General features: G+C 60.0%; 2 protein-coding genes across 13 annotated transcripts in view; one reads left to right on the top strand and one right to left on the bottom strand.

Annotated features, from left to right (window-relative positions):
• The first annotated feature begins 644 nt into the window (after positions 1-644).
• On the top strand, positions 645-7,987 carry COMP (cartilage oligomeric matrix protein). Its single transcript, XM_033134412.1, has 19 exons — positions 645-767; positions 1,019-1,110; positions 1,483-1,534; positions 1,890-2,059; positions 2,735-2,872; positions 3,109-3,183; positions 3,287-3,445; positions 3,531-3,635; positions 3,741-3,848; positions 4,038-4,197; positions 4,673-4,791; positions 4,980-5,032; positions 5,136-5,317; positions 5,515-5,693; positions 5,819-5,867; positions 6,133-6,329; positions 6,974-7,146; positions 7,604-7,743; positions 7,829-7,987. The coding sequence occupies exons 1-19, from the start codon at positions 689-691 to the stop codon at positions 7,873-7,875; spliced, it is 2,277 nt and encodes a 758-aa protein (XP_032990303.1). The 5' UTR covers positions 645-688; the 3' UTR covers positions 7,876-7,987.
• Positions 7,988-8,344: 357 nt separating this feature from the next.
• CRTC1 (CREB regulated transcription coactivator 1) overlaps positions 8,345-24,433 on the bottom strand; it is a 56,843-nt gene continuing 40,754 nt past the window's right edge. For 5 of the 12 annotated variants that reach the window (XM_033133874.1, XM_033133881.1, XM_033133875.1 and 2 more), the window contains 6 exons: positions 22,394-22,530; positions 20,358-20,669; positions 18,564-18,668; positions 15,280-15,366; positions 14,587-14,767; positions 8,345-13,393 (listed from right to left, as the gene is read on the bottom strand). In XM_033133874.1, coding sequence (XP_032989765.1) covers positions 13,182-13,393; positions 14,587-14,767; positions 15,280-15,366; positions 18,564-18,668; positions 20,358-20,669; positions 22,394-22,530 — 1,034 coding nt within the window. In that variant the 3' untranslated portion in view covers positions 8,345-13,181. The remainder of the gene's footprint in view (positions 13,394-14,586; positions 14,768-15,279; positions 15,367-18,563; positions 18,669-20,357; positions 20,670-22,393; positions 22,531-24,433) is intronic. The other 7 variants (XM_033133878.1, XM_033133885.1, XM_033133876.1 and 4 more) reach the window with 5 other exon arrangements.

The following is a 24,433-nucleotide window of genomic DNA, read 5'->3' as shown; positions in this document are numbered from 1 at the left end:
AGAGGATAGACCAGAATGGGGTGGGAGAGTCACCTCAAACTCTCTGGGGTGAGGGGCCAGGAGCAGGACCCCATGGACCTGGGTAAGGAGATCTAGGGTCCCCGCTGTCATGCTACCCCTCATTTTCCTGTAATAATCATCATCTTTAACAATGATACTTATTAGTGCCATTGTGTAGGGGGAAAACTGAGGCACAGAGAGACATCACTTGCCCCATTTTGAAACAAATGAGGAGGGAATTCAAGGTCAGTCAGCGTGACCTAAAGCAGGGACAGGGGTGGAAGTGAGTCCTAACCTTTAGCCACTCTTGACTTCGTTTCCCCAAGTGTGAGTTGAGAGGGGCCGTCATGGGGTGGCTTTATTCCCAGTCGTGACCCAGGCGTGGCATAAAACAGGCACTCAAAAAATAAGTGAATGAGAGGTCTGGAGAGTGGTCCCACCTGACTCCCCGCCCCACCGACCCCTGCACTGGCCCCCCGTGACTCAGTTTCCCCGCCAGGTCTTGGTTCAGACACACCGGGTGGGGCCTTGAACACAGAGGCCAGTGCTGTCTGTTTACCCTGTGGCTGGACGTTGGGCAGGGCCATGGTGGGCCGTCCCTGGGGCGGCTGCGCCGCCGGGATAAATAGGCACTGCAGACCTCGTGGGCGGCAGAGAGCAAGCTGCAGTCCAGCTCCCCACCGCCGCCATGGTTCTCGCCGCCGCCTGCGTTCTCCTGCTCTCCCTGGCCGCCCTTGGCGCGTCCGGTCAGGGCCAGATCCGGATGGGTAAGCAGAGCCCTCCCCCACGCCGTGCCCTTATCCCCAAACGGATCTGAGGACCAGTGGGAGGCCTGGGGTCACGGCTCTCTGGAACTCGGGACAGTTCTCCGGAGCGTTCTCTGGGGCGAGGGAGAAAGCAGAGAACTCGGTAGAGGCTCAAGGAATGGGGTGGTGTCCGGGGTCCCTATGGCCGTGTGAAGCAGCGGGAAGGGGGTCCCGGGGCTCCGACACCCCACCAGCACCCCCTGTCGGTGCAGGTGCAGGTCCAGACCTGGGCGCACAGATGCTGCACGAACTACAGGAGACAAATGCGGCGCTGCGGGACGTGCGGGAGCTGCTGCGGCAGCAGGTGGGAGCCAGGGTGGGCGGTACAGCAGTGGGAGGGAGGAGAAGGAGGTCTGGAAGTGGGGGGCAGGGGGTCTGTGAGGTAAGGGACAATGGGGGAGGGGTACGGGAGAAGAGGGCCTCGGTGGGAGTGGAGAGGGTCCCGGGTACCAAGATACGGGAGGTACTGGAAAAAAGGAACTGGAAAAGGGGGCTCCAGGGATAAGGGGTTCCGCAGGAGAGGGTAGGGGTCCGCGAGGGGCGGGGGAAAGGGAGTCCCAGGGAAGGAGGAGAGGTGCTGGGAGGGTAGGGAGTCCGGGGGGAGGAGAGGGGAGACCCGGGGTAGGAGGAGGGGACGGAGCCCTACTGATTACACCTCGTATCCCCCGCGCGGCAGGTCAAGGAGATCACGTTCCTGAAAAACACGGTGATGGAGTGTGATGCGTGCGGTGAGCGCAGCTGAGGACGCAAAGTCACGGCGGCCAGAGATCAAGAAGCTGTGGGGAGAGCAAAGGAGAAACCGGGAGGAAAAGAGGAAAGGAAGAGAACGAGGCTGACAGAGATAGATTGGACGAACAGGGAGGGGAAACAGAGACTATAGGAAGGGAACACACAGAAAGAAGCAGAGGCCGGGGGAGGTGCAAGGAGGTAGAAAGATATGGAGGGAAAAGCTAACTAACAACGCAGGCGAGCTGAGAGCTGGAGACTGGAGAGACTGGTGGGGACGGCGTGAGCAATGCGGGGTGTGTTCCTGGTAGGCTCCGCCCAGGGGCGTGGCCCTGATTGCCCGCTCCTCCCCCGCAGGGATGCAGCCTGCGCATACCCCCGGCCTGAGCGTGCGGCCCCTGCCCCAGTGTGCGCCCGGCTACTGCTTTCCCGGCGTGGCTTGCACCATGACGCCGATGGGCGCTCGCTGCGGATCCTGCCCCGCGGGTTTCACAGGCAACGGGACGCACTGCGCGGACATCAACGAGGTGCGCCCGCCCCCACTGCCCCGACGATCTCCCACCGCCTGCCCCCACAACTCCCCACCTCCCCCACGACGTCCTCCTCCGGTAGGGGTGCTAGCCCCGGGGGCCCCCTCACCGCCGGCGGCGCACGTCTAGACGACCACCCACATTCGGAGGGCACCCACCCCAACCACGGCCCTGACCACCAGGGATGCCCGCCCCGACGAACGCCTTCAAAGGCAGCGACAACTCTTCTACCGCCGGGAGTGGTCCGCCCGAACGAGCCCCCTTCACCTCCGGTGCTCCGCAGCCCCAACGATCGATCTTTCCACCACCGCGGGGAGCCGGCCCCGACGACCCCCACGGCCCCCCTGCCGGGCACGCACGCCCCGACCACCACTTCCACCCTCTGCTGGGGACGCAGGCCCTCACGATTCCTTCCCCCGCCCATGACCACCCAGCCCACGCGGTTCCTGGGACAGCCCCCTCCAGGCGCGCCCGGTCGCGCCTCTGCCCGCACCAAGGCAAAATCGCCTCTGACTCCTGGGACAATCGCCTCCGCCCACGTGGCACCCCCCTCCAAGTGTTGGCTGATGGTCCTTAGACTTTCTAACTCCAAGCCTAAGGAGCCATAAGGCGCTGCTTTGTGAGGGGCCCAGCTCCGCGTCCTCTGATCCTCCGTGGCCCTTCCTTCTCCAGTGTAATTCCCATCCCTGCTTTCCCCGTGTCCGCTGCATCAACACCAGCCCCGGCTTCCGCTGCGAGGCTTGCCCACCCGGGTACAGTGGCCCCCCACACGAGGGCGTGGGGCTGGCCTTCGCCAAGGCCAACAAGCAGGTGAGGGCTTTGAGGGGGAGCATTTTGTTGAGTAAACTCCTCCAGCCTCGAGGCCTTTTCCCTGCCTCTCTCCAGCGTGAAGGGGTGGGGACCAGCGTCTGGAGGGAGTCAGTGGGGAAGGGTCCGCGTCAGGGATGGTCGGGATTGGGGGCGGGATGGAGGAGAGAGGTAGCATGCAAAAGGACACCTGGGGTGTCTGCGTGAGGGCGGTGATCTATGCGCTCCCTCCCACCCAGGTTTGCACCGACATTAACGAGTGTGAGACCGGAAAGCATAACTGCGTTCCCAACTCTGTGTGCGTCAACACCAGGGTAAGGCCCGGGAGAAGAAAAAGATGAAGAGGCCGGGCGGGGGAGGGGGGCGGGGTCGCGAAGTGGCAGCTGCTGGGGCTGACCAGCCGCGTCCCGCGCTCAGGGCTCCTTCCAGTGCGGCCCGTGCCAGCCCGGCTTCGTGGGAGACCAGGCGTCCGGCTGCCGTCCACGCGCACAGCGCTCCTGCCCGGATGGCACACCAAGCTCGTGCCACGAGAAGGCCGACTGCGTCGTGGAACGCGATGGCTCGCGGTCTTGTGTAGTGAGTGCAGGCGCTCAGGAAGGGGTATGGGATGGGGAGGCGGGGTCGGTGACGCCCGGAAATCTACTCACCACCCCACTCGCAGTGTGCCATCGGCTGGGCGGGCAACGGGCTCCTCTGCGGTCGCGACACCGACCTGGACAGCTTTCCCGATGAGAAGCTGCGCTGCGCAGAGCGCCACTGCCGCAAGGTGGGCGGGGCCAGGGCGTGGTCTGGGGGTGTGAGCGTGAACGGAGGGCGTGGGGTGGGCGGGGCTCTAGTCACATCCCTCACGACCCCCGCTGCCCTTTCCTAGGACAACTGTGTGACGGTGCCCAACTCAGGGCAGGAGGACGTGGATCGCGATGGTATAGGAGACGCCTGCGACCCTGATGCTGACGGAGACGGGATCCTAAACGAGGAGGTGGGGCCTACGCGAGTTGGGCGGAGCGGGGCTTGGGCTAGGAGCACGGTCTCAGAGGTTGGATTAGCAGACCCAGGAGACACGAGGGGCTCCCTGCCTAGGAGGCGTGGCTTCGGAGATGGGCTGGTCTGGGGAGTGACTTTTGCCCCTCCTGGCCTGATCCCCACCTTAACCGGTCCTGTCTCCCAGGACAACTGCCCGCTGGTGCGGAACCCAGACCAGCGCAATTCGGACAACGACAAGTGGGGCGATGCGTGCGACAACTGCCGGAACCAGAAGAACGACGACCAGAAGGACACAGACCGGGACGGTCGAGGCGACGCCTGCGACGACGACATCGACGGTGACCGTGAGAGTGGCGGGGGGAGGGGCGGGCGCCAAGGGGAGGGGCTTGGCCGGGTGCGGGGCTTGGAAGCCAAGGGCGTGAGCTTACTTGAGGCGCCCGGGACCTTGGATCCTGCTCCGACTAGCAGGAAAACGCCAGCTGTGTCGGATACTGCAGGGCAGTCCGTGATTTAGGGCCGAAGAGGTGCCCTTTTTACACCTGGGGCATGGGAGCTCAGGGGGTGCATTCACAGGGCAAGGGGAAGTTCCGGATGAGCAGCCCACGAGTGAGGGCCAGTCCCTTCCCTGGCTGTCCATTCATGAATTCTCTTCGTTGCTGGACCCTGGACACGAGTACTTGGTTTAACCTTGTAGCAATTGGGAGCCAGGGGACGGGTGGGACTCTCCCAGGAAAGCTCCAGGCTTGCACCTGCCCTACTGAAGTCACCCTGGCCCCTTCCCGATCTTGGTGTCCTATCCTGTTCCCCTGCTTCCCGAAGTGATCCGAAATGCTGTGGACAACTGCCCCAGAGTGCCGAACTCAGACCAGAAGGACAGTGATGGTGATCGTGTAGGGGATGTCTGTGACAACTGTCCCCAGAAGAGCAACCCAGACCAGGTGAGGGCAGAGCTCAGCTGGGTCCTCGCTCAGGCGTGAGCCCTCGGCTGGTTAACAAGACTGCAGCCCAGTCCAAGCAGCCTTAGAGCCGCCTCCTTGGGGTTAGGAGGACCTTGGCTCAGGAACCGGTGTGGGTGGGAGGGTTCTGAGTCCCCTGCCCTCATCATGGACCCCTGCACCCCCCTCAGGGGGATGTGGACCACGACTTTGTAGGAGACGCTTGTGACAACGACCAAGACCAGTAAGGAGGCCTCCTGGGGTGGTGGTGGGGACCCAGGTTGGGTGGCCCCTGACTGGACCCTCTGGGGATCTCACGGTCTCTCTGTCCCACCCACCCACTCTAGGGACGGGGATGGACACCAGGACTCTCGGGACAACTGCCCCACAGTACCTAACAGCGCGCAGCAGGACTCAGACCGCGATGGACAGGGTGACGACTGCGACGAGGATGATGACAACGATGGAGTCCCAGACGATCGGGACAACTGCCGCGTGGTGCCCAACCCTGGCCAGGAAGACTCGGACCGTAAGGCGGGGGCGGGGCTTGTAGTGGGGACGGGGCGTGTGATTACACTGGGGCGGGGTTTAGAGTGGGCGTGACAGGGGCCAGGGGAAAGGGGCGGGGCGTGGTGTGGGCGTGTCCGTAGCTGATGTGAACCAGGCTAGGCTTGCATCGGGTCCGTCGCTGACCTCACCGCCCGCGGGTCTCCCACCTCCTCTCAGGGGACGGTGTGGGCGACGCGTGCCAGGGCGACTTTGACGCGGACAAGGTGGTGGACAAGATCGATGTGTGTCCAGAGAACGCCGAGGTCACCCTCACCGACTTCCGTGCCTTCCAGACGGTCGTGCTGGACCCCGAAGGCGACGCGCAGATAGACCCCAACTGGGTGGTGCTCAACCAGGTGGGGGCGGGAACCAAGCGGAAAGTGGGGGGAGCCCAGGACACTCACTTAGGGTTTTAAGCTAGGGCCGGGGTGCCGAGGGCCCCACGGCCTGCTTGAGGCCTTTCTTCCTTTGACGCCATCAGGGGATGGAGATCGTGCAGACGATGAACAGCGATCCTGGCCTGGCAGTGGGTGAGACGCAGGGAGGGGGAAGGTAGTGCAGGGGCCTGCTCAGGGGCGGGGCCAGAAGTGGGTGGGGCGGGACTAGAGGGTGGACTGGGCGGAGTCAGGGCAGGGCTGTGTCTGGATTTAGGGCGTTGGGGTGGGGAGGGTCTACGGGGTATCTGGGCCCAGAAGGCAAGCTGGACTCTGGAGGGGCGGGGTGTGGGGGCAGGCCCGGACCCGGTTAAGGGTAGGGGCCGGCGTCCAGGACCCCACTGGTTTCCTACCTTCCCAGGTTACACGGCCTTCAACGGCGTGGACTTCGAAGGAACGTTCCATGTGAACACTGCCACCGATGACGACTACGCCGGTTTCATCTTTGGCTACCAGGACAGCTCAAGCTTCTATGTGGTCATGTGGAAGCAGATGGAGCAGACGTACTGGCAGGCCAACCCTTTCCGCGCTGTGGCTGAACCTGGCATCCAGCTCAAGGTGTGCAGGGGTGGGGGGCCCTACCCGACCTCTTGCACCACTGCCTCTAGGAGGCCCCAAACCTTTCCCCAGACTCCCAAATCCTGTACAGCCCTCAGCATCATTCTATGGACCTCAAAGTCTTCCCACCCACTCCCAGCCCTTCCCTGAACTCCTTCCAATTTCTCCCACAGGCCCTCAAACTCCCCCCCAGCCTCCCCCAATCTTCCTTTGGGTCCTGAAATCCTCTCACCGGCCCTAAGCTTTCCTTCAGGTTCCAAATCCTCTTGCCAACCTCCTAGACCACACTGTCACAGAAACTCTCCAGCAAATTTCCCAAATTCTTTAGATCTCAGTTTATCCCACAGACACAACTTTTTACAGATCACTAAAGCCTCCTGCAGACCCCAGATCCTCCCAGACCTCAAACCTATCCAGACTCTCAAATCCTCATGAGCCCCCAGACCACCGCTGCCCCATGACACACCTGTAAATCTCCATATGGTCCCCAGGAAGGCATCCCTGTGGGTCTCCCATTCAGCCCCCCCCAGGGCCTCCATCACTCCTCCAGGACCTGCAGCTCCCACCAGGTGGGATCCTGGGGTGGGGGGCTCCAGTGCCCTGTGTAGTCTCTCACCTGGTGACCCTGTTCCCGGGAATATCAGGCTGTGAAGTCTTCTACGGGCCCTGGGGAGCACCTACGGAATGCTCTGTGGCACACGGGGGACACAGCGTCACAGGTGAAGCTGTTGTGGAAGGACCCCCGCAACGTGGGCTGGAAGGACAAGACGTCCTACCGCTGGTTCCTGCAGCACCGGCCCCAAGTGGGCTACATCAGGTGGGGTCTCTGCCTCTGCTAAGGGACTGAGTCCCTGTTCTTCCCTGGCTGCCAGGGGAAGGGGGAGGTTCTGGGGGCCTTGATCCCTTTGTCTGTAAAGTGGGAACAATGTGGGCAGCTAGAATGAACTGTGATTGACCTTAGGGAACAATGATGGTCCCAGAACCCAGCACCTAGAAGGTGGGGTCTCACCGACTCTCCGGTTTTCAATCCTCACTCTGCGCTGCCAGGAAGTCCAGACACTCTGCTTAGTTAGCACCTACTGTGTGCAGGACCCTGATATCCATCTCATACAGGGAAGCTGAGGCACAGGTCAGGAGCCACACCTGCCCTGAGTGTGGCCCAGGCAGGAAGTCCCCACGGCCCCCACTCTGAGAGAGGAGGGGGGCCCATCTTCTAGGGCAGGTTACTGAAGTTCTGAGGGTCTTCACTGTCCCCATTTAACTGTCCCCTGCAGAGTGCGGTTCTACGAGGGCCCTGAACTGGTGGCTGACAGCAACGTGGTCTTGGACACGACCATGCGAGGTGGACGCCTGGGGGTTTTCTGCTTCTCCCAGGAGAACATCATCTGGGCCAACCTGCGTTACCGCTGCAATGGTAAGTGGAGGGACCACCAGGGAATGTGGGATCTGCCCCACCAGCCTCACCCCCTTTCACCCACCTGCCCTCTCTCCCTCCACAGACACCATCCCAGAGGACTATGAGACCCAGCAGCTGCGGCAGGCCTAAGGACAGTGGGGACCTGCCACTAGATGATGACCATGGGTGCAGCACCAAGGGCTGTCTAGCTTGGGGGAGAGGAAGGGGATCAGGGTGTGAAATAAAGCGTGTGTGTGGCGGGGCTGTGGCTGTTGTCTTTGCTTTGGGAAGATGGCGGGGTATATGGCCTTGGAGAGTGGGGACTTGCAGCTGACTCCCCTCCTGGGAAGCCCCAGGCCTGCTGCTGCAGCCCACCCACTTGTGGTCATGGGCCTGGATCTCCACCCCTGGAATGTCTGCTCCAGGATCGTGGGGGGTGGGTTGCTCCCCTTCCAGGCACCAGACCCAAGATGCTGGCTGGTGGGGGGAGGTGGTGAGGGGCGCACATCTTCGTGTCCATGTTCATGCATGAGTGTGTGTATGTGGCTCTGCCTCGTGTACCTGCAGTACCCACGTTTCATCTCTGTTGTGGAGGAGAGACAGGAAAAAGGAGAGGAGGCAGAGACGAAAACATTGGATTTTTATTAGGTTTCATTACAAAGGATGCAAAGGTACAAAGACAAAAGCGTCCACGCCAGAGGACGGGCAGGGGCCGGCCAAGTGCACCCTGAGCCGCCTGCCCCCGCCCGACGCAGGCGTCCACACACACAGCCCACAGGACATCCACAGCAGAGAGTACATGCTGGGGGGGCAGAGCCAGCCTGGGGACAGAGGGACACAGGCAGGGCAGGGCTCAGACTGTGGGTTTGCATATATTAGTGATGCCACCCAGCCCCTGGGCGGGGCAGTTTCCTGGGGAGGGTACAGCAGGGCCAATGGACCTCAGCTGCCAAAACCCTCCCGGTGGCAAAGCACAAGGCCACAGCACTGTCCCCTTGTCCCCAATGGGCAAGAGGTCATAAGTGACTGAAAGGTTAGGATGGGCTGGCCATCATTTGCCCCCCAATTCCAGAACCCTGCGATACGGGGGCAGCCCCCACCCCGCACGTGCCACATGTCCCTGGCTCCTCAGGATGGGGTGTTGGGGGCTGGCCATGAGAGTGGAAGGCAGAGAAGCTCCCTGCACCCAGTGTCACCCTGACATCCAGCCCCTGCCCCTCACCCTGACGGAGCAGCCTGGGGCCCTGCGACCCTGGGTCGGCCATTGACAGGAGAAAGACTGAGGCCCGGGTCACAAGGATCTTGCTTCTACTCCCCATGCCCTCAGGAGCCCCCCGGTTCCCAGGCCTCTCCTGAAGTGGCCAGTTGCCTGTAGCACGAGGGTAATGAGAGGTGCCTGAGCTCCACCTAGCCAGCACCCCCGGAGGAATGTCCCAAGGACTCCCAGTCACATACTATCAGACCCCCAGAAGGTGGGGGCCTGGGGTCCAAGGAGAACTGGGTTAGAAACAGACCAGGTGCCCACTCACCCCAGACAGGCCTCGGAAGTGGGCAAGTCCTTCCTCCAGCTCTGCAGGCCATGTGGGGAGGGCTCAGGGAGCCACAGCCTGCTCGCCTGGAATGCCGCCTGCAGGGGCGATGGGCCAGGACCAGGAGGCCCAGTTCCCTTGACCGTTCAGCCCCCACACTGGGCCCCAGGCAGCCTCTGACCATAGTTCCATCAGAACCCAGGAAGAGTGACGGGGGCTGCTGCTTTGTCAGCCCCCCAATACCTCCAGGCCTCACACACCCAGCCTGTATGGGGGTGGAGTGCCTCCTCTGGAAATGCAGATAGCCCAGAGTCCTGTGGAGGGGGGTTTGGAAGAATGTTTGGTTATGAACCAGCACAGGGTCCCCTAGACGTAGCCTGGGGATGCGGCATGTTCCCATGTGACCTCAGCTCTGGGGGCCCCTCTAATGACAGTCGCTCATGGGTACTCATCAGGTCCAGGACACCAGACATGGTGAGGGGCAATCCTGCTGCCCAGGCCCAGCCCTGCCTTGTCCCACCTGACAGGCCGCAGGTGCAACATCTGACATCCATCGTCACTCAGCAGGATGCATGAATGGATGGACATGAGACCCTCAATGCAGGGTCTCCCTGTGGTGTATGACAGAGCTGACCCCACCCACCCCACTCTGACACCTGGGCCTCCCATGGGGCGCCCTGCTGGGCGTCCTCCCGGGAGCTCAGCTGATGAAAATCAGGCCAAACACAGCGACCACGCAGAACCCTCCTTCCAGCCCTGAAAACCTACAAGCAGGTAACAGCACAGAGGGGTGGAAAAGTTCACCCTGCACACTGGGGTGTGAGGTGTCACTAAGGAAGAGGCCATCAGTGCACACCTCCACCCTGGACAGCTGGTCCCAGGGAGCCCTGGGGACCACAGTGAGGGTAGAGCTGAACCCAGCACAATTAAGCCCCTTCTGCTGTGGTTTGCCCCCGCAGGGGAGCCTGGCCGGCTTTTGGGCCGTTGGCTGTAGGGTCTCCAAATTTTGCTGAGGGGTCGACCTGCCCCCTGAGCTTCCCACTGAGGGCTTCAGGGCCCCCTTGCCCCAAGAGACTGGCACTCACCCTTCCTGCCTAGAGTGTCAAGAGGAGGGGAATGCAGGACACTCCAAACAGTGCTGCCTGTCTTCCCCCTGTAAGGGCAAGCGGGGGGGGGGAGGGGAGTCGGCGTGGGCATCTGTGACAGGGGACACGATCCCAACAAGACCCTGCCTTCTCCAGGCAGCCCTGCGCACAACCCTCTTCTCGGGGGGACAGAGAAGGGCTGACCCCTGGCTCCAGCCTCTGCCCAGGAGCCACACAGGGGAACAAACTCACTGCCCTGGGGACTTGGAGGGCAGAGGGTAAACCGAGGCAGGTGGGACAGGCCAGGCAGCTCGAGCTCCCAAGGGAAAGGTTTGCACAGCTGAGGGGGCTCGGCCAAAGCCAGGAGCACTCTGGGGTGTTGGGGGGACAGCATGGCCGGCCTCTGAGCCCGTGTGGGCCATGTGCCCAGGCCTGACATCCAGGCTGGCCCCGAGCATGTGAGCAGGACGAGGGTGGCAGGTCTATATACAAGATGCAGGCCCGGGCCCGCCCCTCACGGCGCAGCTCGCCTGAAATCACAGTATTTTCACTTCACAAGTCAAAGGACTGATTCCCTTAGGCTGTCTTGCCTCAGAAAGTCTTGGCAACTCAAGAATATTTAGTAGAGAAGTGATATCTAAGAAAAAACCAAAGTTCCCTGTTGTAGACTCCATAAGCCGCCCCTGTCCCGGGCGGGGTTAACCCCTTGGAAGCACGGGGACACCTGGCTACTGGCTCCTGGCGGTGGTCGGGGGGAACCCTCCCAGAGTAGCTCTGCACCTAAGCCCCTCACAGGCCGCGGCCATGTGTTAACACAATGTCACCTGTGCTCCTGGCCATGGGCCTCTCCTGCCTGTCTGCACCCAGAACCGGCACTGGGCAGATGGGAAGCGTGGGCTGACAAGGCTCCCTCACTGAGTTCCCAACACCTTGTTTGAAAGTTGCATCCAGGAAGGTTGCTTGTAATTTTATTAAGGCCATTTTTTAAAAAGTTCTACATACAAGTCTAATGGTAACCAAACTCTTCTATATACATGTAGATTTTCTTTTAAAACAAAAATGTCCCCATCTCTATCCCCGCCTCCACTGCGGGGAGGGGACAGGCCCTGGACATGGATGGACAGACACCATGTCCCCCAGCCCAAATGGTGGTGGGGACAAGTGACTGAGGGGGCCTTTCTTACCTGTGTGGCCGCCCGGCCACTTAGACACGTGCTAACAACCTAGCTGGGAGCAAGGAGGGATGGTTGCTAGGATTAAATCTGGTTCCCACAGAGGTGAAAGCTCCCAAGGTCCAGGCGGAGGGGTGGTCGAGACACCACAGAGAAATGCACCAGGCAGAAGTGTCAGCCTGAAGGCAGGTGGAGGAGCAAGTCGAGATGCAACTTGGAAGGGACTGAAACAGAGACTCCTACTAAAGCAGCCCACAGAAAATAAAGCCAGTCTGCTGCCCCCTCACAGGGCCTGGAGGGCACAGTCAGTCAGCTCGGTTTCCTGAGGCACTTGGAGAAGCACCTGGAAACCTGCCACTAAAAGCAAGCTGCTCTTTGCCTCCAAACCCAGCCCTGCCAGGAGGAGCTATAAAAGAGGTGGCTGGAGGGGTGTCAGCTGTTTCTTGGAGTGGGGGTGAGAGACGTCCTTGTCTCTGGAGCATCTGGGAGCAGAGGGGCCAGGTGCTGCCAGCCTCCGGGTCTGGGATGCACCCGTCCTGAGGATCAGCACGTACCTTCAGGAGGGCCTGGCAGAGCCCGGTCTTCTCTGGAGACCCTTAATAAAAACAACGACTCCTTCCCAGGAGTCTGTTACGTGGCCGGAGCAGAGGCACTTCCAACCACCTGAGCTTCTGCCAGAGTCCCCACTTGGCACAACAGGCCCTCACTGGGCCAGCCGGGTAGCACTCGGCCCTTCTGTTTTGAGATAACTTGGGGTGAAACTAGAGGCCAGAGACAGCTCAGACAGTGGAGTGCTTCCAGTTAGCCTAAAAAATGTATAACATAGGATTTCTGGAATAAAAACATGCTCTCAGGCAAGTGTTGGCTTGGAGGAGTCAGGTACTCGTCTACAGCCAAAATGTAAATACAAACCAAAAGAAACAAACAAAAAACACAACAAAAATACCCTGGCCACCCCTCCCTCACCTATCTGTAAATAACAGTACCAAGGAGCACAATACAGAGAAGGAAAGATGAAAACAAGTTCTAAAACCCCCAGAAATGACCCCTGGCAGCCCCCAGAGAGACCTGGCGGGGGGTGAGCAAGGCGGGAGGAGGCTGGGAAGCTCTAGCTGCTCCGTTTCTACCTTTGCCTTCACCCCCACAGGAAGGGCTCTAGCGTTCTGTGCGCTCAGGAATATAAAAGACAGCAGTCAAAATAGTGTTTATTTCGAGCTGGGTCTGCCCCTCTCTGGCGCCCTCTCCCTTTGGCGGGTGGGGCTGGCTCTCTACCTAACCAAGGGCTGGGGCTGGCAGGTGGGTGACTGGGGACGAAGGAAGGCAGTGAGAGCTGGACAACAGTCGGAAATGCACGTCTGCCCACCATGTCGCAGACCCCGGTGACCCCGGGCCGGTGGCCCTGCCCAACACGCTTTCTGCATCTTACAGGGATAGATGGCTCATGGCCTGGGATACGGGGTGAGAGCAGGCGCAGAGGGCAGATCCGAGGGGTCAATGCTCAGCCTCCCAAAAGAGGTGGACAGCTGGGGGGGGCGAGGGGGGTACTTGGCGGCATTGCAAGCTCAGAATCACAAGCTCAGCCGTTTGCGGGGACGGAGTGTGCAGTCCCCAGGCTCAGGGAGATGCCGTTGGGGCCACTGACCGGCGGGGTGATGGTGCCGGATGTACGCTCACAGACGGTCCATTCGGAAGGTGTCCTCAGTGGCCGGGTCGGCCAGAACCATGTCAGGGTCGTTTAGCATGTGCAGTCCGTCCAGGGTCAGGGGATCAATCTTGAGTTCATCCAGGGGGAACTGGCCATCGGAGTCGAAACTGACGTCGCCAACCCCAGCCAGTGTGCTGGTCAGTTCTTTAGAGAGGCTGGGAGGGGACTCTCCAGTCACTGGGGCGGGGGGAGGGACACAAAAGTCTCAGCTTAGCTCTGGCTCCCCACCCCATACTCCGGGAAGAGGAATTGGGCCACCCCAGGGGTGCTTACTGGGAGTCTGTGCTCCAGGGGACACAGCTATCGTCTGGGGGCATTTTTAGTTGTCACAACTGAGAGAAGGGGTGCTACTGACACCGTGGGTGGAGACACCCCATTGTGCACAAGACGGCCCCTCCTAGAGGAAAATCCAGCCCGATATCAGCGGGGGGCCTCTCCCTCTCAGCCAGCTGGTCTCCTCCATTTGCATCAGAGAAGCAGGCTGGAGCGTGTGCATCCTGGGCCCTCCTTGTGGGCTAGAGGAAGTCTGGGTTCCCCCAGAGACCCAGGTTCAAACCTGAGCTCCCTCCTCTACTTGCAGGGAGTTATTGGGCCTCAGTTTCCCCATCTGGGGACCAGTATGACAGTCCTGGTCTTTCTGGGCTATTGGGGAGATCATGGGGCCTGGTCCTCCTTGGGCTTCTGAAGCACCCTTGGGGTGGGGAGAAGCACTGAGTCAGCACTTGGGGTCCAGGCATGCCATCCCCACAACCGGGAGATGTCAGTGGGAACCGCCAGGGGGTGCCCCACCCAACCCCATGACAACCCCAGCTTATAAGGGAACTGTTTCCTTCTTCAACAAAACCCAGAATCTTTGGGGAGAAGCTAGGGGTGGGGAGGGCCTCAGGGGTCTGAGTTCTGTGCTAGATGGAGTGGGACTTCCTCACACGTGCCATGCACATCCTGGGGCACCTGAGCGCTGTGCTTAGGCCTCTTGGGGATATTTATTGCAGCGTGTAAAAGGTGTTACACGTCTGTTGGCTGCAAAAGACATATCCCATGAGTCAGGGCCCACCCCCTGCCCGGGGCACCTGCATCCCCAGCACACTGAGGGCTCAGGGGCCTGGGTGGAGGGTGTGGGGCTTGATGACTGACTGACGAGTTCTGGCTTTGAGCACAGGGTGCTGGATGCTTCGTTTAGGGACCAGGTGTGTGTCCCCCTGGCCTGTCTGCAGCCCAGCAGTGAATCAAGGTCGGGGGTCTGGCCTCATGGTGTCCATGTCAAGGGTGGGGACACCTCGGTCACGTCAGGACTCACCGTGCAGGGTGGGGAGGGGATTCCCCCCCCCCAGGGCTGCGCCCTTGCCCAGGACGACATGCCAGGGCCTCACCTGTGAGGATGATGTTAGGAATACCGCTGTGGCTGGGGTAGCCCAGCTGCTGGGCGTCCGGCAGGCTCCCGTGGCTGCCTGTCAGGCCCATCATGGCTGCCTGCGAGTAGTTGAGTGTAGAGCCCGGGCTGTACAGACTGCTGGAGCTGATGGCAGTCTCCATCATGTTGAACTGCTCCAGCTGGGAGGGGACACAGGGCGTGAGGCTGGCCTTCCTGCGGCTGCTGGGACCACCTCCTCTATAGGAGGCCCAGTGCCATGCTCAGGTCCACCCCGGGGTGCCTGCACGAGTCCCTCGGCCCCAGGGTATCGCCCTCCCCAAACCCCCTTGGGCCTGCCCGTACACCCCCCTCAGGGCTTGCTGCATGGATGGAGTAATGGATGGATGGGGAGTGAAAGAGCTCCGGGCACCAGCCAACCCCGCCTGTGTCTGCAGGCCTGACTCCAGCCTCCACAAAAAGCAAGCATGACCTCCCGTAAACCCACATGCGTGGCCCATGCAGAGTGCCACTGTGACAGCCACTGCCCACCCCTGCTGGCGTTCAATGCCTCAGAGGGCACAGACACCACGGAAAGCAAAGGCAGCCATGCACTCCACTGCCTGGAGATAGGAGGGGCCAGGACTGCTCACGCCCAAGGGCGGAGTCTGGGCGAGCGTCTGTCGGGGGCCCTGTGGCCCAGGCGCCCGCTCACCTGGTGGGACAGAGCATTGGCCTGCCTGGCCGCCATCTGCTGCTCATAGTACGAGTCCCCAAACACACTGCCCAGGGTGGAAGAGTGCTGTAGATAGAAGAGACGCCTGCTGTTGTCATGGTCCCTGAGACCAGGTTGAGGGGGGTGGCTGGGAGGAGCTCTCACAGTCCTACTGAGGCTCCAAGGAAGCCCCTGGGACCGACTGGAGGATGCTCCGGATGAGGGAGGCTGATGACAGCTATCTCAGGGCTCCCAGGAAGGCCCATTCTGAGCTGGTGTCTCCCCTAATTTCAGGACGACTGCTTCTGTCCACCGCCTGCTCTTGGGGGGCATCAGTACCTTGACACCTTCCAACGCACCATCCCCTATCTCCTCTCCTTGAGCCCAGGTGGAGGTGACCTCCTTTCCATCGGACAGAAGACGAGGGGGACACGTGGAGATCGAGAACCCCATCTGATTGGCCCCAGAGGAAAGTGTGTGACTGGGGCCAAGGGGGGAGGTGCCCTGAATGTTCAGGATGGGACGAGGACTTGGTGACCCTTATCAGGCCCCTGGGGAGACATGGGACAGGACAGGCCACCCACACATGGACAGGACAGGTGCAAAGTGAACACAGGACAGGCACGTAGAAAGCCCCCTGCCCACCTATGGGCCCCTGGCTGCCTGCCCTCAAGACCCCAGGGCCCATGGGCAGGCATGCAGCTCCACCCATGCTTGTTCAAGGCTGGCTGGGACAAGGGGGTGGGGGCTGCTCCCCTGGGAGAGGAGCGGGGACCAGGAACTCAGAGGTGGTGGAGACGCTAGAAAGAGTAGCTTGGAGGTCCTGCCCATTGCTGAGATGCTGCCAGGGAAGGCAGGATGGAAAGGTGGGGTGTGGGAGGGAGGAGAGGCGTGGCCGGCGTGTAGCCAGACAGCGCCTGACGCACCAGGCCTGTGGAGAGCCATCCCTAGCCCAGACCCCAAGTCTGTTACCTCTGCAGGACAAGGTGGCTTGTAGAAGCTACTGCACCGTGGCCATTCTCGTGTCCCAGGCACTCCTCCTTTCAAATGTCTACACAAAGGCCCTGGATCTGAGCTCCCTGTTCTAGAAAGGTCTCCACATGCTCTGACAACAGCCAAAGCTTGAGTCTTGGGCCTCCATCCCAGACGGGGTTGGCCACAAATCTACTGGCTGCTCTGGGTGTTCAGTGGGCTGAGAGCAGAAAGGGACAGATGGCTACCCCAGCAGGCAGGGAGGCCCCTGGGGACAAACGTTCTATTCAAAAACTAGGGAAGAGTTAAAAATCACCAGCTTCAGGATTGGAAAAGGGGCTGAAGGTTTCAGCTGGGTTTGCTCATGAAGGAAGCGGGTTTGTTCTGGGGTACCTGTTACTGTGCCCAGGGCCTTGGTCCCTGAGAGGCACAGCATGCCCAGTAGACCCCAGGCTACAGTTTCTCTTGTGAAGGTGCCATGAGGGTTTGTTCCGAATGGAAGGGGGAGGCAGCACGTGGGACACAATTCCAGTTGCCTGAGGCCCAGGACATCTGCTCAAAGCCAAGTGGGGTCCCTGCTGCCCCACAGATCCAGGAGGGATGATGGCTGCGCCATGGGAGATCTGGCCCCATGGGACTGATGAGCGTGTCCTGAAGGGCCCAAGCTGCAGTGGGAAGTCAGGGCTGCCCTCTGCCCGGTCCTGTTTGCCTCTGAACAAGTCCCTTGTCCCTCTCAGCCGGTATGTCCCTTTGGGCTCAGACAGCCGGACAGCCCTGCCACACCTGAGTGAGTAGCCTGCCTTCTTGGCCCCACATGACGGACAGACAGGACTGACACACAGGCATGGGCTTGACGAAACAGGAACTCGCTCTGCCCGGAATGGATCCTTTTGGTTCAGGCAAATATCTGAGAGAAATCTGCTCAACCCTTAAATTCCTGTCCTGCCTTGAATGAGAGGGTCAGGCCACCTGGGACAGGCCCCACCGGTGGCTTCCCCTGCCTGAACCAGCTTCTCCCGCCCGCTGCATTCCACAGCACCACAAGATGAGACCAGACACTTTCCAGGAGCCAGGAGAGCTCAGAGCTGACGTGGATGGACCGAGAGTGTGCAGACACCAGGCCGAGCCCTGGCTTCTCCCGAGCTCACTGCCACCCTCCCCACCTGCCTGTGGAGCAGGAGGCTGCACCCCGATGGTCCCCGACATCAGGATCCCTGACAGCTGTAGGAGGAAGTGCCTTGGGAGAGCCCCTCCTGTAATAGATGGAGCCTCACATCCTCCTCGAGTGGGACACCCACTGTCCTGACACACAGGGCTGGGCTCAGAGTGCAAGGCTGAGAGCTGCAGAGATGGCGACAGTGGGGCATGTCCCCTGGGACAAAGGAGCCTGATGTCATTCCTGCCAGGTCCTGCTTGGAAGGGCAGCTCCGCTCCCTGATCTATGCAAGAAGGAGAACCCTACCTCCCCTGGGCAGAGAAGGTGGCCTCAGGGCCGGGGCACTGCAGGGTTTCTCAGCCTGGTGACATTTTGGGGACAGAGGGGCGGGGTCCCGGGAAGGCTCCACTGCTAGAGTGAGATGTTTCAGGCCCGGATGTCAGCTTTGCCGGTGCCCCTTCTCCTCTGACGGAATGAGATGGATGGAACGGGCCATGGCCGAGCCAGGCTGGGAGGAACCCTGAAGAACCTGGACAAGGTCTGTGCGTGTGTGTTAGCGATTGGGACTCAGCTGTGCTGGGTGTGGGGGGAACCCGTGTCTCAAGGGCATGGTCAAGCCCTGCCTGTTGCCTGTGGCCGGACTCCGTCTCATCTGTGGGAGGGGAACAAGGACCCAATAGGCTGCAGTGCTGCTCGGGGAACCTTCCTGGGGGACAGGACTTCCTGTGGGACAGTGGGCAGGGGCTGAAGAGTCGGAGCTCCCACCACCGCTTGCAGTAACCTCAGCTGTGCCCCCAAGCAAGGGGAGCACGCCTATTTCTGAAAGCCTCACGGCGCCGAGCCTCGGGGCAAGCAGATGCAGGTGGGGCCATGTGCACAGGCTGCTGGATGCGTGTTCGAGCAGCACGTGGTGTGTCCCCAGCCACTGGGCAAAGAGCCAGGGCGTGACCGACACTGAGGTCAATAAGACAAGTGAGGGGCCCGCCACCCCCAGCTGGGGCATCGCACAGACCACAGAGGTGCAGCACCCTCCTCTCCCCACCCCGTGGAGCGGACGAGATGGGATGAACTGAGGCGTGAAGCACAGATGGTGGCAGGCGGGCGGGGGCACAGGGGTGTGAAGTGAGCCTGGGGCAGGGGGTGGCGCATCCCTTACTTGCGGGGAGCTCCCAGGGGAGAAGCCTTGATTGGAGACAGGTGAAGTGGGAGACTGGTTGGCCGGGGAGCCAGCACTAGTACGGTACTGCTGCAGAGCTGGGGCCTACAACGAGAGACAGGTCAGAACCCAGGCGCCCCTGCCGGGCTCCCCACTGAGTCCCTCCCACACCTCAGTGAGCAGAGGACTTGGGGCACCTGCAGGAAGAATGGGCCCCTGAGCCCTGCCAGAGCCCGGGGCCTCCTGGGGACCTGCCTCCAAAGCCAGCTCCCAGGTGTGGGGGCTGCGGATGGAGAACCTGGAACCCAGCCTGAGTCTCCTAAGAGGGCTGTGAGGGAGGGAGGGGTCCGCTTCAACTCAACAGGCTGCAGAGCACTCACACTCACACACATAACGCAGCCACATTTTTGGGCTGGAGGCTGAGCCTGGGCAGGACACAGGGGCTCAATTAGCAGGGCATGGGTGGTACCAGCATGGTCACTTGTGAAGACCAGGAAAATATCCAGAGGGATGTTTTCCTTGCCTGGGTGTATCTGCAGAAGCTCTGGAGGTGGCTGCCAAGGGAGCCAGCAGTCCCTGGGGGGTTATACGGCGATACACACCCTAAGCTGGGAGCCTGACGAGGAGCAGTCTGTGTGCCTGGCCTAGCCACCCATGCGCCAATGTCTGCTGGCTCCAAAGCCAGGCCCCACTGCAGGAGGGCATCAGAGAACTGGGTGCCCAGGCCAGCCCTGGCATCAGAGCAGCCCCCACACCTGTGTTTCTGCCAAAGGAAAGCCTTAGGTGCTTTCCTGTGTGTGTGGGGAATGTTGGGTCTGCCCTCTGGGGGATTGAAGCAGCTTGGAAACATGGGTCTCTACTGTTAGGTTACTGCCTGCTCTGCCAGTTCAGGGGGTAGGGGTATGTTGTTCTTTGCAGATCACATGATGTTCTAATGGCATTTATCCTGTGGCTGGCAGCTGAAGGCTGAGTAGAAAGGGCTCACTGTGCCCCAAACATGGGTCTCTGTTCCCCTGGATGTAGCCAAAGGTAGCTGTTACCACCCTCTTCCTACCGGGATAACCAGAGTCAAAGTCTGAACAACCAAGAAGATTTGGGGTTGCAGAGTTAAAAACCCAGCACTCACTACCCTGAGCTCAGCCCAGAAAAGGGGTCCCATGGTCTGGGCTGCAGCTCCCTACAGCTCCATAGCGGGGGGGGGGTCCCCTGGTCTGAACTTAGCCCTCTGGGCCCCAGGTAGGGGGACCCATCCTATAATTGAGCGGCAGCCCCCAACCTAGACAGGAGGTCCCAGGGTCTGAGCTGCAGCCCCCGGCCCCTTCCTCCCCTCCAAGTTCACCTCCATCCCTCTGGCTCCCAGAAGTCTGTTGCCCAGGTCCTGAGAGCTGTGCTCTCATTACCTCCAGCAAAGCCCTTTTTTTGATGGGAAGGGCAGAGCGGGAGGTATCAAATGCTATGGGGAAGGGCTTGGCAGCCACACAGGTGGTCCATCTTGGGTGAAGTGTGGGGCACTGACCCCCACTTGTGCCTCAGTTTCCATATGTGTACATGGGGTGAAAACCTCGGCTTGAGGATTCCAGGAAGAAAGCTCGCTGTGTGCCCGGCCCCCAGCACTGTCTGCTTTAGCCCTGAACACTGGCAAGCTGGCCTCTAAGTGGAGCCTTGAGGTGGCTGCAGAGTCAGCTGGGCACCAACTGTCCTTGGGTCCTGGGTGCCCAATGGGGCCTCCCACAGCCCCGGGCTCCACCTGCACAACCTCCCAGCCAGGCCCTGCAGACCCCGCCCTGGGCTTACCGAAGTGATGTCGATCCCCATTGGTGGCTGGCCTGGGTTGTCTGGGGGGGACTGGGGGAGAGAGGACGGTACCGTGACCGAGAGCGGGGGCAGCTGGGGCCCCCGCGTCAGGCTGGTGCTCGGCATCAGGGGGCCGCCCAGGGGAAGGCCAACAGGCACCTGTGGAGGTGGTGGGGGTGGCTGCTGCTGGGATGCGGGCGGCGGAGGTGGTGGGGGCTGGGGCTGTGGTGGGGGTGGCTGCTGGGAGCCTGCCTGGGTGAAGAAGGCGTAGGGCAGCTGCTGCTCCAGAGACAGGGCATCCATGGCCACAGCCTGTGGAGAGAAGAGGGCATCAGGCAGAGGCGTGCTCAGCCGTGAGGGCCAGGCCATGAACACCTGGTCCTCAGGGGCCCAGACGGCCCGGCAAGCTCAGTCAGCAATGACGTCATGGATGAACCTGGGAAGTACAAGCCCCGGGGGGGGCCTGGCCCAGGGCCACGGAGGGTTAGGCTGCAGCTGCACAGGACCTGGGTGTCGAATCCATCTGGCTGCACCCTGCACCCAACCAGCCTTTCTTTCACTCTCACCACACACCGAGAGGCAATCACTGTCCTCTATACTCGCTCAAGCTCAGGAGGTCCCCAGCCTCTCTGAACTGGAGTTTCCCCCTGGGGGGAGTGGGGGGTGGGCGTAGCAGGCACCAGGCACCACACTCTGGTAGCCCCGCAGGTGGCCAGCGCTAAGCCCCTCTGTGGTCCTGGAGGGGAAGGGGTCTTCCACCACCACCCTATAGCCTGGCCCATCTGGGGAGGTTAGAGAGCGTGTGACTGTTGGAGGTACTGGTGTGGCCCCTCGGTGATAACCAGTTCAGACCTTCTCATGGTCATGAATCTGCAGACGGTCCCTGGGGTGGGCGGGACTCCTGCCCTGTGAGGGAGGTGGGACATGCCCCGAGCTACGGGATGTGAACATTTAGAAGATGCCCAGCCTCTAATAAGTGGTGGGTAGTTAGCGATCACAAAGGACTTTCCAGGAAGGGAAAGCAGGCCTAAGAGACTGGAGGTGGAGAGAAGGGGCAGGGGTCACAGATGGAGGGACTGGTGACACAGAACCACCATGACTCTGCTTGGATCCCGATCTGATAAGACCACCAACCATAAAAGCAGACAGAGACAAGAAGGGAACCATGCCCGGGAAAGGCATCGGAAGGAGTGAAGGAATGACTTAGTTTTGTTATAAGTGGGTGACGCCATCCAGGTTATGTTAAAAAACAAACAGCAAAAATGTTATCTGTCAGGGATTTTTTTAAAGATAGACAAAATGGACAAATTCCTAGAAACATACAAACTACCAAAACTGACCCAAGAAGAAACAGAAAACCTGAGTAGACCTGTATCAAGTAAGGAGGTTGAATCAGTAATCAAAAACATCCCAGGGGAGATAAAAGCTCAGAGCCGGGTGGCTTCGCTCGTTAATTCTACCAAACGTCAATACTTAACATCAATGCGTCTCAAACTCTTGCCAGAAACAGAAGAGGAGGGAATGCTTCCTAACTCATCCCATGAGCCTCGACTAAGTAAACAAGAGAAGAATCAAATGACTGAAATCAGAAACAAAAGTGGGAACATACTAACTTTACAGAAATGAAAGAGTTAACAGAGACGACCGTTACCGTCAATAACCACACACCAGCTTGCTGTGTAACCCAGATGAAATAGACCAACACACGAAACTACCAGAAGAGTAGATGAAGTAAAATTACAGTAAATTAGAAAAAGAAAAAATACTACTCTTTAAAAGTCGATTTTGGAAAATTTCGACTAGATCCTAAAGAAAACACTGTAATAAAGCATGCCCACTCAGACAGCATGAGCTAACATCAGACCTGTCTGGGACGGTACAAGGAGACTCCAGGCCACTGATTAACCTATTTTCCGTGTTTAAAAGTTGACAGAAAGCCAAAAATGCCGGGATGTTTCTGCAGCCCCCCGGAAGGAGTGGGAGGCCTCCCAGAGAGGCAGAGCTGGGCCACCCTCCACCCCACCTCGCCCTCACACCTGAGTAATGGGTGACAGCGGGGAGAGGGTGGGCGACACCTGCTGCTGGGCCTGCTGCCGTCGTGCCTCGGAGCTCAGGGACAGTGGGCTGACACCAGCTGGTCGGTGCTGCGGCGAGGAGCCTGGCGTGTTCATCCCTGGAAGGGAGGGTGGGTATGACTCCGGCCTCCAAAGGGCCACTCACACACCCACAGCCACTGCTGGAGACAGCTCAATCTCTCAGTCAGAAGCCAGTGAGCATGCCCTGATTGCCAAACCCAGGATGCACCCCCTTCCAAGGCCCCAATACCTTGACATTGGGGCCCCCAGCTCTGTGTGGGCTGTTCTCCTTCCCTCCTCCCATGCTGACCAACACTCTCCACCTGATCCTGCCCGCTCTCTAGGAGGGGCATGTCCTGTGGGCCCTGCCAACCAGGCAGCACGTCCCTGCCTGTGGACTACCACGTGACTGGCCCCTAGTTGGACATGTGACCAGGCTGGTCTAATGAGTGCCTGCCCCAGGACTTTCAATGGAACTCCAGGAAGGGCGGTCTGGAGCTCTATATATGTTGGAGCCTCCTGTGGCTGGAAGGGGGAGGGTAGGCTGGAGAATGAGGAGGGAGAAGCAGCTCCTGAACCCTGGATACAGCCACACTGGCACTTCCTGCCTTTGGGAGACAATCAATCTCCGTTTTTTCCTAAACTGCCTTGAGTTTTGGTTAGTTTCAAGCAAGTCGATCCTCCCCAACACTGCGTTTCCTCTTGACCCTCCTGCTCTCCTCTCCTTCCTTTGATGCACGTCCCTTCCTGTAACCACTCCTGCAGCCAGATCTTAGCCCCAGACCTGTGTTACCTGGCAGCCCCTCCATCTCATGTCCACGTTCGTCTCCCCCCACCTACTGTGCTTCCCCGAAAATAAGATCCAGCTGGACCATCAGCTCTCCTGCATCTTTTGGGGCAAAAATTAATATAAATATTATATTAGGTAAGACCCGGTCTTAAATTATAGTAAAATAAGACCGGGTCTTATATTAATTTTTGCTCCAAAAAATGCATGAAAGCTGATGGTCCGGCTAGGTCTTACTTTCGGGGAAGCACAGTAAGTCCTCTCCATGCTGGAGCAGCACTCATTGGGATGCCCAAATTAGAAACTGTTACTCTTTCTCTTCTTCCAAAACCGTTGTATCTTATGGCGCTCCTGCCACAGACTCCACGTTGCCCCGTCCTTCCCCTCAGCCCCCTCCCCCAGGGATCTAATCCCTGGATACACCCGTTGTGAAAGAGCTGAGTGAGGTCAAGTTCAGTGTGGCAGCAGTTGAGGCCTGCAGAGTTATCCTGCCAGGATGACAGACCCCCCTGTTGCCACGGGGAGCCCTGGGGGCCTGGCCTGATCCTCCAGACTCGGTTTCCTCATCACTGAGATGGAGATGATGACAGCTGCCCTTGTGAGTTCACCATGAGGCCCTAATGAGGTTGTGAGAAGCTCTGGTAAGTCTGGCCCACAGTCAAGGCCAGTGAAGGTGCCTGACTCACCCAGGAGAGCCAGGCCTATCCTGCCGAGGGCACCAGATCAACCTTGTTCCAGCGGGTAAAACAGCAGGTTCATGGGCCAGCGGGAATGCAGCCAACACATGCTACAGGAGATGACAGGCAGCCTTCTCTCTGCCCAGGGCAGCTGCTTGCAGGGGCTGTGTCATCCGTGCAAGGCGAGCCCGGTCACGCCTGCACTTCCCCTTGGACTCCCTTGGCGGCTCCTCCCAGCGCAGCACTGTGTGTGTGTGGGGGGGGTATGGGGGGGACTGGCACTGTGGACTGCTTGCAAGGCAGGGCTCAGGGGTCCACTTTCTGCACAGACCTTGGGACCCAGAGTCAGGCTGCTCTGGACACAGCCATGTCCAGTGAGGCACTGTCAAGGGGCCTGGGCAGGAGTCCTGGAGACACCTGCTCACAGCACACAGTGGAGTGGGGACCCTGGGCCATTCCTGCATCTTCTCGGAGCATCTACCACCTCATGTGTTCAGCAGATTGAGGAACACACGACACCCAGAGAGCAGATGTCGA

This window comes from Rhinolophus ferrumequinum, chromosome 18 (genome assembly GCF_004115265.2).
Source record: "Rhinolophus ferrumequinum isolate MPI-CBG mRhiFer1 chromosome 18, mRhiFer1_v1.p, whole genome shotgun sequence".
Classification (NCBI taxonomy): Eukaryota; Metazoa; Chordata; class Mammalia; order Chiroptera; family Rhinolophidae; genus Rhinolophus; species Rhinolophus ferrumequinum.
This window is presented reverse-complemented; position numbering and strand designations above follow the sequence as displayed.